The sequence below is a fragment of the Xyrauchen texanus genome, chromosome 34, assembly GCF_025860055.1.
Source record: "Xyrauchen texanus isolate HMW12.3.18 chromosome 34, RBS_HiC_50CHRs, whole genome shotgun sequence".
Taxonomy (NCBI): domain Eukaryota; kingdom Metazoa; phylum Chordata; class Actinopteri; order Cypriniformes; family Catostomidae; genus Xyrauchen; species Xyrauchen texanus.
The window spans coordinates 27,713,884-27,732,907 of NC_068309.1; the positions used below are offsets into that span (position 1 = coordinate 27,713,884).

At 39.4% G+C, this 19,024-nt stretch overlaps 1 protein-coding gene across 3 annotated transcripts in view; it reads left to right on the forward strand.

The window, feature by feature from the left end:
* Nucleotides 1-507: 507 nt before the first annotated feature.
* LOC127627297 (Krueppel-like factor 8) overlaps nt 508-19,024 on the forward strand; it is a 54,584-nt gene continuing 36,067 nt past the window's right edge. Inside the window, exons 1-2 of one of the 3 annotated variants that reach the window (XM_052103637.1) lie at nt 2,076-2,701; nt 5,168-5,460. In XM_052103637.1, coding sequence (XP_051959597.1) covers nt 5,407-5,460 — 54 coding nt within the window. In that variant the 5' untranslated portion in view covers nt 2,076-2,701; nt 5,168-5,406. Of the gene's footprint in view, nt 1,005-2,075; nt 2,702-5,167; nt 5,461-19,024 lie in introns of those variants that run through there. The other 2 variants (XM_052103636.1, XM_052103638.1) reach the window with 2 other exon arrangements.

Here is a 19,024-nt window from a genome sequence, read left to right on the forward strand (position 1 = left end):
TATGTATAGCTGGTGCAACTGGCCCCTGATCCTGTCTCTACCACCACAGAACATGTTCTAATAATGTTTCTGAAAGGATAAATGAATAAAAATAATGTCATGCTGCTTAAATTATGTCTTTGCATTTATTTTGAATACAGTATTGTTCATTTGAAAACAGCTGATATTAAGTTTTGATATGGAATATGATCATATTGAAGTAAGAATATAATTTTTTGTATGTGGGTTAATAAGTTAAGCAGTAAACACATATTGCATGTCTAATGGTAGTTTTTATTTTTAGATATCACACATTTCTTAGGATTTAGAAGTGTGTTAAACGTGAGGATGTATATTCATCAACGTTACATGTCTGACAATCATACAGGCTCATTGAACCAACTTGTTTTGCTGTTTAAGAAATTTCAGAAAAGAACCCACATAATTTCTTCACTGGAAACATATATAAACCATTTATAATAATTTTTTATTAACATTAAAATACATTATTACACTCTATAGAGCTTAAAAGATGATTACAACTTCACCATTGAAATCTGCAGCTCGAAAGAACCCGGGAGCACGGTTTCCTGCCGTGTGACGTCAGAGTAATTTAATCTATATAAACATAAGACCGCCCACATTAATGCCCCGCCCAGACCCGGTGAAACGATAAAGCAGAAGTGTTATTCCTCGTCATGGAAACACCAAAAGATACTAACAACTCAGCTGATAAGTATTTGTGTGGGAAATACATCAAACATTGTGCCATTCCTGGCTGTAGGATTTCATCTGCAACTCTGCATGCCCTTCCAAAGGATCCCAGCATTAGAAACGAGTGGCTGAAGTTTCTTTATAAGGAGGTTCCTGCTCGTTTCAGTTCGAACCTACTGGTTTGTTCGGCACATTTCATCCCGGGCTGTTTTGTGAACCGCTCACAATTTAATGCAGGCTTCGCAAAGAGGCTGATATTAAAGGACGGAGTTGTTCCAACAATATTCCACCCGACAGAAAATCAGCAATCCGTAAGTATTTTTTGTTTTGTTTTCACACGCAAAGAGGATTACATATTTAAAGCTTAAACTAGCGAAGCAAACTCCTTGAAAGACATCAACATATTTGTCCCTAACCGCTTCATGTTTCCCATTGTACAAACTTCCTGTTTTCACAGGACGTAAGGGTATGTTAAAAGGATTATGGGAAATGTAGTTGGAAACAAATATTCTAGATATTCATCTCAATGGTCTGCACATAAATCATTTGAGTGATGTTTTTTTCAGCGAGGCATAATAGGACACAGTAGGGTGATGTGGTGGAAATATAAAATTTAACTAGATGCATCAATTCATAATCATCATCTCTATCAATGCTGTAAGCAATAATCAAGAGTAATACAGAGTGCACATTTTATTTTTGATGATTATTTGATAGTTGATGGCATACAAGTTGTTCTCCTTTTTAATACATATAAGTGAAAAACAAGACTTAGGTTTGTTTTCCAGGAAGCAGATTAATTCTTTCAATTTGCTCAAAGTTTTAAATTGTAGAAAGTCACAATATCCATTTCTAATGGCCCCTTTCTGTCAAGAGACATCACATACAAATGAATCCGTATAAACGCATTATGCAGTCACAAGGAACAAATGATAAGAATTTAATCCACTTTAAGCAAACTTCATATTTTGTATTAGGAATAATTTTTATGCTTTTATTTTAAATGAAGAAACATTACTGGGGATGTACAGTGCAGATCCAGTCTGTTATATCATAAAATAAACAAGTGAATACATGTATAAAAATTAACAAATAAAGCTACCATATAAAACAATAAAAATATGTACATATAATTTAAATAATAAAAAAACACAAATAAATATGCTAAATAAATAACACCTTTACTTTTTTTTTTCACTTTCTTGTTTGAAGTAGAAAACACAAAATAATTTCAAATCAATACAAAAGCACTGACCTCTTTTTAAACATTTGTGTAGGCCTATATTGGTTTTCACACAAACCACTATCCCCAACCCCTCACTCCTGTCTCTCTGTTTCACAAATACAGACTTTGGTTACAGTTACAAGTCAAAAGCCATGGCAAACAGTGAATGCAATGCTATCTTTTAAGTGGATTTAAACGTCATCAAAAATATGTGAATGATTGACTGGGTGAATCACACATGGAGGATTATCTCAGGTACCGTTCATGCAAACAGACCACAAAACAGTTGAGCAGCTAAGAACATCCGGTGCAGCCTGACGTCATCAGGTGAGGTCACACGGCTTGTGTTCACTAAAACTGTAACGCGCACAACCACGATGATGATATTGAATGCTATTATCGCGTTGGGCGCAGCTGCTGTTCGACACACACACACAGGCTCTGATTGACACAGTGAAGGGGTGGGGACGCAGGGTGGGGTCAGCAGCAGGGAGAGGCGGAGGACAGACTCCCACAGCTCGAGCCCTACCCTGAAACACGGCAACAAACACACTCACACTGAAAGACAGCCGGGGCCACGGAAAGAGGGTTTATTTCTCTACGCCGGGGATATGATTTCTGTGATCTACCGAGGCAACAAGCGCACCTTTCTGCTCTGAAACTGAGGTGGAAAAATTGACATCGAGATCACTGTTATTCAAATATCACCCCACCCGATCATACACTTCACCCCGTCACCAGCGCTTAGCTACCGAGATGCACACGGAGACTCGGAATAAAAAAGTAAGTCCGTTTTACGTTCGCTACCGCCGGTATGTATGTTGTCTACGAACCGACTGCCGCGGCCCGGATTCTTGTCTGCATGGCTGTCATATGAGAGTTCCTCATCTTATGAGCAGTTGCTTGGGTTCGGTGTGCTCTCCGTTAACCGTAATGAGCCGATAATGTCTGAGCTGGCTGATTAGCGCGCTTCTTATTCACTCTTGCACTATATTGCCTTCAGTGCGCGCGTCTCTGAGTCACCGCTCACCCGGAAGCCTCCCGACGATAACGCAGACGTATTTTAAACACTTGTTCAACTTGTGATCAAAGTCTTTGTGGTACATATGTGTCAGACTCGTCCCTTATCTGCAGTGCTGTTTTTAAAGCGGTATTTACAGGAAGGAAGCGCGCCAAATGCAGCTAGTTGAAGTGACACCATCTTAGCTGCTTTCTTAAAGTGACCGCAGCCTCTCTCATTTATATGGGAAAAAGAAATTCAAGTCCGTTATGATGCTATCTTATTTAACATTTTGAGCTGCTCTGTTAGTCACTAATTATTAAAGGGCTGTCAGTGAGTTTGTTGCACTGCATTTCCTGATAAGAGGCCATTGCCTGTTTTTACCCAAAACTATGACTTTATTATATATATAAAAAACCAGTCATATCCTTCCCATAATGTCTTGTAAGTTGGGATTCAGGTTTGTTAACTGCATTTGTAGTTGTTTTTTTGTGGCAGAGAAGCATTATTTAGTCCTTATTTGCTGTTGTGCCGTCTTTGATATTTTTTTTAATGGGAAATTTGGGAATGAAAACAAGGCTGTGAGTGATCTCTTCAATGACATGCACTGTATAAAGCTGTCAAAAAGCTCCTAGATCACATCTAATTTTCCACGACTCATGTTGTCTGTAGTTTTTTGTTTTTTTGTGAATTTTCTTGGAAAGATATTTTTCAATGTTTCGTCAGTGGAACGATCCAAACCACATTAAACAGCTTTACAACCCATTGAAAAAGACTGTATGTCTATCCCTCACATCCTTCCTTCTGTCAAATTTCAAGCATGGTGCTGCTGTAAATAAGGCCTATTAAATCTTGTCCTTATTCTGAGCAGTGCCATATTTAATTTGTTACAGGATTTTAATTCTGTACCAGGTTCAAGTTAAGTTCAATCGACAGCATTTGAGGCATAATATTGATTACCACAATAATCCCTCTTTTTATAATAATAATAATAATAAAAAAGCTTAAATCTGGGTTCCAAGTGAGGCACTTACAATGGAAGTGAATGGGACCAATCCGAAAACATTAAAATACTAAATATTTCAAAAGTATAGCCACAAGAAGTAAACAATATGCATGTTAACGTGATTTTAGTGTGATAAAATTACTAACCTTTTCTATTTTAATTTATTGCCATGATGATGTATTGCCAACAAACCCTAAAATTTATGTAAAAATGACAATTTAAACAACTATACAGCTCAAATAATACATGAATTTTAACAGAAGAATTAATTTCTCACCTTAAACCTTCCAGAAATTGACCCATTCACTTTCATTGTAAATGCCTCTCTGTAACCTGCTTTTTTTTTTTTTTTTTAAGAGAAGGTGGGACGAGTCAAACGTATTTTTTGTGGTAATCAACTTTATGCCACAAATATTGTCAATTGAACTTAACTTGCATTGAACCTAGAATATTCCTTTTTAAAAAAAAAAAAAGCTGTAAAGGATAGACTTAAGACCAAAACAAGTCCATGAACAGAGACACTTCTAGCTATGCAAGTTCTATTTGTATCTGACCGCAATTTTATAACAACAATGCAAGTACAAGCAGCAATCTCAACGTTGCCACAATAGCCGACATTAGTTTTAACTGTCCGTTTCATGTGAGTTTTCTGCTTTAAGTTAACAACCATCATGGTGGTGCATCAGATTGAAGAAAATATTGCTAAGCAAGTAAGGTTAATTCAATATATTTATAGCACCTTACTTGAATAATAGACTTTTGAAGGTAACTTCAAGCTATCGCCACCTTGAGTACTGAGGTTTGTTACTGCTACAGGAATGCAAAGACACACTTTGTCTATGTTCAACCATACCACACGTTGGCAATGCAGTGGCCAAGTGCTCGCTTCTGCATACGCGTATTTGCATGAAGTATTTGTATGGCCTTTCATTCTTTTCAGTGGGTTGTACTGTTGTTTCAAATAGTTTTTTTTTATTTTTTTATTGTTTTTCGTTGCCGAAACATTAGAATTAATTTTATTTAATTTTTTTTGTTGGAAAAACTCTAGAAAATATGTGATATGTGACCTTTATACAGCTTTATAGAGTGCAAGCCATTGAATAGTCCAAGTCTATCTCTCACAGCCTCATTTGGAGTGTTTTCACTAATGGGCCAAATGAGGGGATGTTAAGGTGCGCCAGAGTCAGTTGCGTTCCCACTGTCACTTCTGAGGCTTTATTGTGCTTCCTCTGGGCTTTCTCAGGACCTTTGGCCTGCCGATTACCCTTGGGCCAAATGGGGACTGAGGCGGTCTCTATGGCAAAGGCGGAGATTCGCAGAACTTCCCAGGTTGTATGTCTAGCGCACAACTGTACAGGTTCAAAGAGGGAAAAAAAAATGCGGGCAAAGTACAAATCCATTAAAACGTCCAATGGACAACGCAGTTTCCAAAGAAATTACTTTAAATGGTCCGGTGAACTTTCATAGATGGAGTACTAGGATATGTTCCCGCTGTTAGTGGAGAAACCACTCTGGACACTATGGAAGTTACAGTCGGTAAGTTGGCAACGCTAGGTAATCTTACTGTTTACATTCGATATAAACTTGATATTCTAGATAAATAGATAATGTAATACCTCAGCTTGAGCTTCCCTCTAGCCTGTGAAATGGGCGGGATGTGCTGTGTACTAAGGGCATATTTTGGGCGTGAGTTATTGGCCCGATGGTGGGTATGCAGATCGATTTTGATCTCAAGGTCCGAGGCTATTGGCCCCGGCTGGCCAGTTAATAGTCCTGACTCGCACTGGCCCAATATTGGAGAAGAGGCTATTTTGATTCCTGTCAAAAATAAAAATATGTTGTTAAGGAGTTTGGACTCTGACTGATAACAATGAATTCAAATTTAAGGACACAAATTGTCTACCTGGCACATTCAGTGTACAAACTCAGCTATTACTTCGAGGGCTACTCAACATTCCGCCATGCCGTCTAGTGCCACTCGCATAGTTTCCATTAAATTTCATTACATTTGACCCAAAACATTATGAAGGAGCATATATTGGCTTTAGGCTAGAAGAAACATTGTGTATATAGGCAATTTCTCTAACAAGTTTATCTTTTCAAATAAAGAAATTGCGTAGTAAATGTCCCCTTCTCTGATCTTTTACTTTGCGCTGTTTTTCTTCTTTTTTTTTTTTTCATACACCACCTGCAAACTCCTCTATTCACTTCAATAAACTTTTGAATGTTACTTTTGTCTGTACTCTGTACAGTGATTAGTTGAATTGTTTTGGACTGCCACCTCTATGTGCTGCACCAATGCTTTCTCTGTGCGATACCTGTCCCTTGTCTACTCGTGACACCACGTGGCTTGGTTCTTCTTGTCCAGTGTGCGACCAGATTTACTCTGAATAAGTTCCATACCTAATCAAGACTGTGAGAGGGCAGTGAAACAGGACAACCCAGAAATGTGTTGTATCACTGTTCAGACATCACCTTTTGGCTATGGATAAGTTATTGTGGTTTATTCTGTAATTGAGCTCTGGGCACATTTTTGGGTGGAGACATATTGGTGGAGGTGAGCAGAGTGAGACATTATCATTGGAGGAACACTGAGTGCTCTGCCCAGGGTGTGTCAGACAGCTGGTAATCATTAACTGCTGTGGACAAACTTGGGTCAAACTAGTTAAAAACTCAGCCACCCTCTTCATGTCTCAGCCTTTGGGTTTTGTCAGGATGACATCACTATGGCAGTGTGTTGTAGGTTGAGGCATCCATTGGCAGCCTAATCGAGCCAGCTAGCCGGGGGGGGGGGCATGATGTGGAGTGCCTCTTTTTTTAGGTGTTAAGACAGTTAGGGACTTTTGCTGTCTGAAAGCACACCGTTATTTTTAGGAGCAGGGTGCAGTCGACCCTGGGTGTGACCAAGGTTATGTTTTTGCAGGGTAGCAGCGGTGCACGCCTTGCAGTTCCCATCTCCCTCGCTCCCTCTCTTAAATCGTCCTTAGACGTGTTGACTGCACTTTAGTGTCTTTACCACACCCTTAACCTGTACTAAATCCTTGTTGTAAAAGAGCAAAAAATTTGTCAAAGTTCTTTTTTGTATAAACTTGATTAACTATGATTACATCATATGAAGTTGGGCACTTCCCCTTAGATTTTTCACTTAGGTCAACAATGTGGTGTCAATGGACATTATAGTCTTTCTTGACCATTTCCCAGTCTTAAAAGCCCATTGTCCCTATTCTCAAGACAACATCAGGCCTCTGACACCTTTAGGTTGTGCCTTATATTGAATAAAGTGGGATGCTGGTGGGACATTACCATAACAGTTTCTCACACTCAGTCAGGTGTAAAACCCCTCAGATCTACACCTGCAGATCTAAAGTTATTGTAGTTATTCATTGGTTTGCTGTTAAAGGAGATTGTGGATATGTGGAGGATGAGTAGACAGTTGTTGTTGGTATAAGTAGTTGTCTTGCATCTTTTTTTAACATATAAGTGAAAAACACTCTTAACCAAAGCTTTCCAGGAAGCAGTCACTGTCTGTCAACAGAAATTTAACACACACATTAAGTTAACTTTGTGTAAAATACACCCTAGCATCATTCAATTGACAAAAATATAAAACGAAAACATTCACTTTTTTTTCTTTTTACAAGGTAGCATACATTTGTGTGTATTGGCTTTTAGCAAGGTGCCTCAAGAAGCAAATCCTTTAGGTTGCTAGCAGGTTTTATAATGGTTTTGGGCCTAAACGTGTGTATGAATATATTCTTGAGGAAAGGAAATGACATTCTCTCAATAAACTAGACCTCTTTCGTGCTCTCAAAAATGTCAATTTTAAGACCATTGACTCCAATTTTGTCATCTGCCCATTCATTCCATTCTGTTTCTCATAAGTGTTTCACATAAGTGTATATTTTATAGTATTATCCATCATTTTCAGCTCAGTGGCTGAACACAAAGCACATTAATCGAAGCCTCAATTTTGAGTTAGTGAGGAAAATGGACAAGTTGAAGCTCAAGTTTTTGGTTCTCCACTTTTAAAGTCAGCCTGAAATGGTGTTCACAACTCATTTAGCATCATTAATATGATTTATTTCTGAGTGAAACAGGATATTCTGATATATTCAAAAGAAAATATTTTTTTACAGGGCTCCAGACTGTGAAATGGTTGCAAAAATGTTTGCAAATTTGACCAAAAATAATTTATTTAGACAATTATTTAAAATCTAGTCACCTTTGGCATCCTTCGGTGTGCTTTCATATGCAGTTTCATTAGATATCTTGTGAGTTATTGAATACATCTTTAGAGCACGCACCAGTGTGTCTCGAGTCGCTTTTCACCCGTTCTGTTTCTGACGAGCTCGCTGCAAGGCACGCAGCTACAAACCCAGCACAATGGGATTATTTTGAAACGTCTGCACTCCCAGTTGTGAGCTCAGTGATGGCTGAGATAGTCGTGAACAAATGACTCTTTTGAACCGTATCTTTTTCATGAAACACCTGAAAAGAACCAAGGGTTTGAACTCAGGAGCTCAAGTTAGCAGTTTGAATCAGGTTCACGTTCTCAGTGAATCAGCCATCACTGAGCTCACAACTGGGAGTGCATACATTTCAAAATAAGAGTCCCATTGTGTATTTGGTGCTTCTTTATAATTAAAAGTCCCATATTGTGTACCCCTTTTTTCTTCTGATAATTATTGATTTGAGATTGGAGAAGCACAATAAACTGTATATGGGATTTCATTCAATTTGCACTCTTGTAGTCTGTGTTTGGGCCATCCGGTAACACTAAAGAAAGACTAAGGCAATAGTTTAAAACCAATTTAAAGGACAATTGAGGGACTTGTACATAACTATTACACAAAGTGCAAATATTAATGGATGCTCAAGAAGGCAATGCACTACTATATGTATACTGTACTTTATAAATTATGAAAGGGGTGTGAACATTTATGAGACCAAAGGGAATGCAAATGATCCACATTTGGAGGGTGTGGATTCAAGCAGGGCATACAGCAAATTAGATTTCCTAGAGCAACTGGAATCATGTCTTGGAGCAATCCTCATTGATCAACAAATATCTACGTCAGAGTGTGTTATGGCAAAGTTAAAATGTTCTCAACTTTTGTTCACGTAATTGAGCTTCCCTCTCACAAACCCTTGCGTTTTCTCTCTCCGTCCTTCTGACGAATTGTCCCCATCGAAATCAATTAATTTGCAGCTTTCTCTGACTTTTAGGTGCCTTAAGAAGGTAAATGGGGTACATTTTGATTTCATATTGATTTTAAGACATATAAAGTTCACTTGAATCCCTAAGAATGTTTTGGACTTTGTATATGTCAGGTCTGTGCGTTGAGTGTTATAGGTGGTGGAAGAAGCAAACCGATACAGTGAAGCTCTTTTTGCATTTACTTTGTGGGAGCTGCCCGAGGAGGACTCCATGTCAGAGAAAGAACAGAGTCTAGAGGATGTGAGACACCAGTGTACTGATTGGACCGAAAATGAGGGAGGTTAAATGGGCAGCATTATGTGGGTTGAGGAAGTAAAGTACCCCCTTAAGGGGAATTAACCCCATTCCCCTTAAAGCTGCACTACGTAACTTTTTGCTCTCAAGCGACATCTTGAAACAATTTGCGGAAGAAAACATTACGTTGTGTTCTGGCACTGCTCCCCTGGCTGATGAATCTCCCAGTTTGAGCTTACCAGGATGTAAAGGGATTAATGGAAAGGAGGAGGCGAGAACGGCTTGATAATATAAATTATAGTTTTAATGATAAACTCAAGACCACATAAACGCACACGTGACGGACATGTCCGTTAACGATCTCTCTCTCCCGCACGACACCCTGCAATCGACCTTTATACCTTGGAGGCTTGATTAGCCTAATATGGGACCGGGTGTGTAGGATCACGACCCGGCCCCGCGCTCCGCCCTGCCACACTGGACATCAACTATGTGTGGTGATCACGTGAGCCAGAGTTATATCGTATGTTATACGATTAAATATTTGAAACGGAAATATTACTCGCTTTGATGAAAAGAAAATTAATGAATGAATTTAACACTTAAAATCTCTTTTCTCCTCAGCCACCACCAGTATATCTTAATATGATTCATGTGTTTTATCTACTATTAATGTTTGAATTGTACTACAATTTTCTATTTAAGAGGTTAAACTCGTGATATGGCTGATTTAAGTTCAACAGAAGAGTTTATATTTATTAGTGGTTGACCAATATGGGTTTTTTAATGGCCGATGCCAATATCCAGAGAGCAGGGTGCAATGCAGATATTTAACATATTTAATAACAAAAAAAAATTTGCTTAAAAATTATAAACTCTTATTTAGCACTATATTTTCTCAATTTCACACAAAACTTGAACTTTGTAAAAAGTTAAAAATAAAATTATAATAAAAAATAAAATTTTAAATGGTTGATGACAGTTTCTTCTGATAGCTGTTTAGTCTTTAAATTTTAGTAATTTATTTGCACATGAAGAAATTTATATATTTGGAAAAAGGATATAACGGTACACACAGTAGTCCACCAATCATGGATGGAATGTCCACATTAGCAATTGTATTTTCTTAAAAAAAAAAAAAGTCAAAAGTGTCAATCACTTTTTAGAAATAGCCGGTCAATAAAAAAAAGCTGGGAAAATTGAATTTTTTGGCATAATCTGAAGTAAAAATGCATCCTTTATAAAACCAGTGTTGTCAGATTTTACTGCTGAACTCAGCCTGATTTTACTGGAACTTGGTCTTTCCCCATTCAAGTTGATCGGAGCTGCACTGTCATGATTGGAAATGGCCTCCCAAGAGCATTCCAAACATGGCCGACAATGGACTGACTTGCTAGAAAGTCTTTGGTTGCTCTTGCATGCTTGTGCGGATCCAGCACGAGCAGCAATCTCCTGACAGTTTAAATGGCCTGGATCGCCTGCATCGCCTGCTTAGATTGTCATGGACTGACCATCATGATTTGTGAATCCGAGGAACTTTTGATCCTGATCCTAAAGTTTTGATTCTGGCTGATATAATATGCGCTTCAGAGGAAGATATTAGATAAATGGTCAAAGGGAAGAAAACGCTGGATTTTCGTGAGGTTTGTGAATGGCATCTTTTTAAATGAGATATCTGCATATTTGCAGATGGAATATAATAGAAGTTTTATTGATGTTTGCCTTTTGTCATTAGAAAAGAAAGTTAAATGTTACAGGGAACTGTTGAGGAGTGAGAGGGAGAATGAAACAGGCGAGCACTTTAACATTGAGCTCAATCTCGTCTGCCGCTGTTCTGATATGTGGACCATTTAAATGACACTGTGTTGCAAATCGGTCTATTGTAGGAACACAATGGCATGTAACAACAAAATGAAACGTGACTGGTCATTTACATGTCTCAGTCACTTCACATGCAAGCTGGTGATTTCCGCCACCCTCAAGAAAAAAACTGGCTGTTGATAATATCGGTCGACCATTCATTTTATATAGTATAGTATATACAAGCATGACAATCAAAATTGGCTTCAACAACCCTACCAGACAACATATCCAAGCATTATAACAGGTAAACAACTTTTGTTGATGTATTCGTTCAATAATGGCAATTTGTTAATTAAGCAAAAAAATCTTATTTAGTGCAGCTTTATATAGGAATGGGTGCGGGTGAGGTTTTGGATGGGTGGGGGCTCTGGAGCTGTGGATTGAGTATGTTTGTGTGTGGTACGGGGCTGTAAGGACATTGTCCGTGTCTCCCCAGATTAGAGGCAATGTGACAGAATGACCCCCTACCATTGCAGCACAATCACTAACCAGGGAAAGAATCCCGTCCCCATAGCAACCCCTGCAGTTCTGCCAAACTGTCTGCAATGAAAGGGGGAGCGGAGGTGGAGGGGGGTGGGGTACTCAGGGTGGGGAGGGTGTGTCTGAATGTGAGTGTGTGCCTATTGATGTTGGAAACAGCATGCAAGCCCATTGCTCAGGATGTGAAATTATGTGATTTGGAAAACTAGATACAAACCTTTGTGTTGCCCACATCTAAACGCATGCAAATGGTAGACATTTGCATTAGCCTGGCACTGTAGCTTAATTATAAAGAGAGAGGCGTAACATTTTGTTTTTCAACCACATTCTTACAGGGAAATGGAAGTATAGATTATCCACTCAGGTATGCGCTCTGGAATAGCAGCCTGCCCAATTGCCTCTAAAGTTGACATCGCCATCTCTCCGGCTCTCGCTCTGTTTTTCTTTGTCAATGCAGCTTTGCAGCAGACATGAGGTGCATTTTTGGAATAGAAAATAATTCATTCTTCCGGTCTTGGGTGCTAATTTTGCTCTCAGTCAAGAGGTGAAATTTTAAGGTTTGAATCACAAGAACCATCATTTCACCTAGCTATCATATGAAGAAATTATAGGCAGGGCAGGCCTTTTCATTAAGTAAATGAAATCTGGGTAAAGGAATGATGATGATGTGTGTGTGTGTGTGTGTGTGTGTGTGTGTGTGTGTGTGTGTGTGTGTGTGTGTGTGTGTGTGTGTGTGTGTGTGTGTGTGTGTGTGTGTGTGTGTGTGTGTGTGTGTGTGTGTGTGTGTGTGTGTGTGTGTGTGTGTGTGTGTGAGTGTGTGTGTGAGAGAGGAGGGCTGTGGGAAGTAACGGCAGAGTTTGCGTCAGAAGGGTGTGGTGAGATAAGAGGGAGTTCACTGCTATGGGGAGTGTGCCAACCATGAAGAGAATGTCCTAAGTGTGTGTTTTACTTTGTGTTAGAATTTATCTGCAGTCAGTACACAAAGACTGCCAGCTATAGTGTAGGTATTCTTGTGTAGGTACTCTTGTGTCGTTCCATACAAATACAAAATGAATGGAATACAAAAGGAGAAATTGAAAAGAATCTTCACACAGCCCCTTTTCATGCTATGACCGTTCATAGTGACTGAGTTTGAAGCTCTAACTGTTCTTTTATGATGTTGTTTTTTTTTTTTTTTTAAAGATGATCATATGACTTCTGAGACTACAAACTTTGAAAAAAAAAAATTACATTTAAGCTAGGGCTGCACAATTAATTGAATAAATAACCACGATTGTAATTACTAGAGCTGCTACAATTAATTAATCATAAAGTGTCAATTATAGCAGTCCATTAAGGTCTACTTCCTCTACCGATCAGACACAACATTAAAACCACCTGCCTAATATTGTGTAGGACCCCTCGTGCTGCCAAAACGGCGCCAACCTGCATCTCAGAATAGCATTCCGAGATGATATTCTTCTCACCACGTATGCACAGAGCGGTTATCTGAGTTACGGTAGACTTTGTCAGTTCAAACCAGCCTGCCCATTCTCTGTTGACCGCTCTCATCAACAAGGTGTTTCTGTCCACTAGGGCTGGGTATCGTTCAAAAAATTGAAATATCAATACCGATATCTTGACTTCGATACTGGTTCCTAAACAATACTTTTTTCGATATCAATTTTATTAAATCCGCTTTACCAAGATTACAAACATTACCTCAAAAAAACTTTGGTTTTATTTTTTCAGTTTGTTGTTTTTTTGTTTTTTTTTGTTTTGTTTTTTTACAGACACAAAGACTTCTGGTCTACCTCATGCCATGGTCGGCAGTGGCAGAGGCTATAACATTAATGTGAAGAGAAAAAAAAGCAAAAAAAGAAAGCTAAACTGTTAATTCAGCCAACCTTAAGGATAAGTACAATTTAACAAGATAACTAGTTTAATGAGTTAAACCTGATCAGTTACTGTCAACTTTAAAGCATTTTTAGCATCGATTTAGCTAGCTATCTATAGCCATCCATCAAAAGTTACGTTGGTCCCAGTTTATAGGACTATGTCACTGTGCACAGAAATGTTAATTTTACAAGTACACAAGCGTGTACCACTACAAGTTAGCCAATTTTGTTTGTTGGTTTGTTTGCTAAACGTTAACCTACCTGTCGGAGTCCCAGTCATGGCGCCGCTGCATTCATCAGTAGTTTTGGAGGAGGACTCGTGGTGGGCATGTTGAAGGAATCTCTGTGGCAGGAGCACGCTGAGGGGATGACAGCACCAGCTCGGTCTTCTTGGAGTCGAAGACGGAGCAACTTTCTGCTCCAGAGCAAGTTTATTCCGTGCACTGTCGAGTGCTTCATCAGATTTGTTGTGTTGCCGGTCTTGGCAGCAATTATGTTGCTGCAAATATTGTATCGCGCGCGCTCTGTTGGCATAGAGCATGGTGAAATTTAGCCACACTTTTGATCTTTTCCACATCTTTTACATCTATGGTTGTCAGGCCGCATACACACTACAGCCTCACGTGTGAGCCACGTCTCTGGGTGTAATCGGCGTAAACTAGTGTTTTTCCTTGATGCCTAAACACAGCCAATCACTGACACTTTTAGATTTGGGCACATCTAGCATGCTACATGCTTATCACTGACTAGATTAACCCCTTAAGTATCGAAATTTGGTACCAAACGACAAGACATTTTTTTGATACTAAATTTTGATAATTTAGAGGCAATTCAGTCAGTGCCTAAAATGTATCAAACTCTATACCCAGTCCTACTGTCCACAGAACTGCCCCACTCTGAATGTTTTTTGTTTTGGGCACCATTTGGAGTAAATTCTAGAGACTGTTGTGTGTGAAAATCCCAGGAGATCAGCAGATACAGAAATACTCAAAGCAGCCCATCTGGCACCAATCCGGGTGGTGGAGGACGAATCTCAGTTGCATCTGAGACTGTGCATCTTATCTGTGCATCAATCCGTGCATCTTATCACGTGGCTTGTTGAGTGCGTTACCACAGAGACATAGTGCGTGTGGAGGCTTCACGCTATTCTTCACAGCATCCACGTCGATCCGTGCACCTGCGTACCACTGAGAGCGAGAACCACATTATAGTGATCACGAGGAGGTTACCCCATGTGCCTCTTCCCTCCCTAGCAACCAGGACAATTTGGTTGCTTAGAAGACCTGGCCGGAGTCACTCAGCACACCCTGGATTCCAGAGGTGGTAGCCAGTGTCTTTGCTCGCTGAGCTACCCAGGCCCCCCTCGATTTTGCGATATTTTGCGAATTGATATTTCAATTCATTTGGGTTCGGTTATAATGTCAATTTTGCTTGCATGCAGTACAAAATAAATTATCTTCCAGCTAATGCTTTTATTTATTATACAGTGGACCTTCTAACTTGTTAAATTACGGATCTATCAGTTTAAAGAAAGCTACATATCTGAAAAAAAAAAAAGTATTTATGCACATCTGATTGTTGGGGTTTTAGACGGAAAGAAACGACAATATTGGTATTTTAAGAATCGACACTGGGATGGTACAATTTAAAATAAAGTAGAAAATGAATGTTTTTTTTCCCTACCCTAGATCCAAACATGTGAGAGAAGTCCAGCATGTCCGTGAGAGAAACGTGAATCCTGCAGGATCAGTTTCAGTCTCTTTCATGCCTCAAAAAAGCATCTCGGACTGCACTGAAAATATCACTATACATGGATCTAAGTATCGATTCAATATTGTGAGAAAATGTATCGCGATATATCGAGATTTTATTGTATCGACACAGCTCTAATAGTTTGTATGTTTAGGCCCTGTGTCTCTCTTCTATATGTATGACCTGCTACAGTCACTCACTGTGCCATATTACCTTTTCAAGTGATTCTTTGTCTCCTCAACTCTCACCTCAAAAAACTCCCACGTTCCTCTTTTCTCTGTGAGGCTGCTCACTTCCTCTTCGCACTCTCAGCAGAGCTGCCTGCCCAGCATGTCTCGTATAGCCCTTTTGTTCCAGTATGACTTTTGTGTGTGAGGGTGACACTGCTCTGTCTGTCACATTTCTCTGAAGAGGAAGGGCTGGTAGAGTGGAGGCAGCAAAGAGGAGAGACATCACTTAGGACCAGAATGCATAGATTCAGCTTTTGGGCAACACAGACTTGGAGAAACCTTACAATGAATTTGTGAACGTATTTCGCATTTATTGTTTCCATGCTGGTCTGTTATTGTAGTATGTTCTATTTCAGATAAACCCGCACCTAAATGGCATGTAAAAACAAAACAAACTGATTTGCTGTGATGCATGTCGGTCAAACGATCTTTTACTGTCTATGTTGGTGCTTCCTGAATAAGCTGCAACGTGGCCCACATTTTATGACAGAGTAGTTAAAAGTCTGGCTACAAAAGACTAACATCTAGACAAGACAAAGTACAGCATTACCATCTGATACTTTCACTGTAGCATGGTAATGCTGTAGTACGATTTTGTAAGGATACAGTGCTTTAAATGGCCTTGAACTCTGGTAGATCTTTGGCCGAAAAGAGATATTGTACCTTTAAGAGACTAACTGAAAGATCCATAGGGGAATGACCAAATCTTTGCACCACAGCCCCTTCAAAACACCCCACACAGCTGTGACCTTATATTTGTATCCTCCCCTTCTCCATTTTTTTTTTCTCTCTCACTATGTCTTTTTCTTTCTCTTTCGCTCTTGGACCGATGAGTTGATTACATGGAGGGACGCAGTGACAGCACTGGCTGGTACACGGAACAAGATGTGCCCCAGGCCCAAACAGACTGCATTAAAATTACACTGTTCTGACATATTTAAACAGCAGTGGCAAACATAAACATACACACAGATGCACATACATACACAACCAAGACCTTATTTTCTTTTCAAAAGAGCATTACCCACCAAGTGTTGAAAAGGCTGTCTTCCTGTGTGAAGTGTAAAGGAGCATCTAATTTGATTTAGTAGCTAGCCTTTTGAACACATTAAAGGAATAGTTAACCCAAAAATAAAAATTCTCATCATTTACTCACCCTCATGCCATCCCAGATTTTTAAGACTTTCTTTCTTGGGCAGAACACGAATGAAGATTTTTAGAAGAATATTTAAATTCTGTTGGTCCATCTTTTGTGCCGGCTCTTTTTAGTGAATCAAAGAATCGTTTTGAGCTGACTGAATTATCTCACTCCAAATAAACCAAGAACTGTTACTGTGTTATGTGTACTAGGAATAGTTCACCCAAAAATTAAAATTATTTTATTATTCACTTCCCCTGATGCCATTCCAGTCTTTTCATTAGAACACAAAGATTTTTAGAAGAAGATAGAGCTCTGTCAGTTCCTTATAATGCAAGAAAACTGGTGCCAATACATTGACAACCCAAAAGTCACATTTAGGCACTTGGGCAGCATAAATGACTCTAGATGATCAGTGAATGCCTTCTAAAGCAAATAAATAAGTTTGGTTAAAAATTAACTTGTTAATAAAAATGTTAGTAACTTTTAAAAAACGCTTTTTGCAGGGGGGCCTGGGTAGCTCAGTGAGTATTGACGCTGACTACCACTCCTGGAGCCGCAAGTTCTAATCCAGGGCGTGCTGAGTGACTCCAGCCAGGTTGCCGAAGCAACCAAATAGGCCCAGTTGCTAGGGAAGGTAGAGTCACATCGGGCAACCTCCTCGTGGTCGCAATTAGGGGTTCTCGCTCTCAATGGGGCACGTGGTAAGTTGTGCGTGGATCGCGGAGAGTAGCATGAGTCTCCACGTGCTGTGACTCTCCGTGATGACATGCACAGCGAGCCACTCGATAAGATGCACGGATTGATGGTCTCAGAAGTGGACGCAACTGAGACTTGTCCTCCACCACCCGAATTGAGGTGAGTAACCGCACCACCACTGTAACCTACTAAGTAGTGGGAATTGGGCATTCCCTATTGGGAGAAAAGGGGATCAAATAAAAAAATTAAAAAAACGCATCACTTAGCATCACGTGACATTGGCATATCGGCAAGTTCACATGAGAATTCAGAAGTGGTGCTTATTGACAACTAATGTCATGCGAGATTTTGGCCATTTCAAACCGCATCAGAGCCCTGGACGGAAGCGCCGATTTAAGTTAAAAACATTTTAATTATAGACTTATTTCTTACATAAACATCGATTTACTTCAGAAGACATTCATTGATTGACTGGAGTCATGTGGATTTTATGATGCCTCAATGTGAATTTTAGACTGTCAAAGTATTAGCGCACGTTTACTTGCAATATAAGGACCTAATAGGGCTCTATCTTCTAAAAATCTTTATTTGTGTTCCACTGAAGAAAGACATGTACATCTGGGATGGCATCAGGGAAAGTGAATAATGAGAGAATTTAAAAAAATTGGACTGGCTGGTAGTTTATTTTTTCATCTACCAGCCACCTTGACTGGTAGGCTAAAAAGTTAATTTCGGACCCTGGCTGTACCTACTTGGATTTTTCCGGTCAACAGGTGAGAGACTGATTGCGCATTAGCATCTGCCATCGAGAGGTCGTTAATCCCTTGATCGTCAGGATTAATGCTGATTTAATGGTTCCAGCACCTGGAAAAGCACATCAAAATGGTTAAAATTGTTCTGTTGCTGGGGTGGGCTTTTGTGCTCTCCTAAAGTGATGAAATAGCTGCTTCTTTTTCTAATGGACTGACAAGATGTCATGCTTAGCTGTACATTTCCATACGCTTCTACAGCAAGCCTCGAGTGGATAAAATCACACACATTCAAGGTTAAGTTACTCTAAGAATATCTATATTACAGTTGTTTGTTCACTTGGAACTCCTGTTGTTATTTCTGCGATCTCCACGTGACAGAATCCGAGAGAGTTAAGGTGAGTTGATATGTCTGACACTGATATGTATTGGCAGGTGTGACATACCTCCGACTGAAGAGTGAGATCTCAACAAAACAGTCTGCAAGTGTGACATCCTCTGCCAAAAATTTTGTTTGGAGTCTGCTAGTGTGATGCTGGCTTTATTTGACCGTGCATAAGATTTAATGTAGCGGCTCTGAGAAAAGAAAAAGCTAGTTTACTTTTCAGTCAGTTACTACTTGGAACTTGGATGAGTTTACCCCCATGTCGCAACTTATTTAACAGGATGCAATACTTGCAGCAAATAAGTATAAATCATTTGCAATTAATCCTATTTTAAAAATTATGACCAGGCCCATCTGATGTGTAGCTCTTATATTTTGGTGGAGCTTAGTAAAAATCAAGGCTTAGACGCTTTCACGAAGAATGAATTGCACCCTGTAAAAGCGGCGGTTATTTGCTCACTGGTTTAGCACCCGA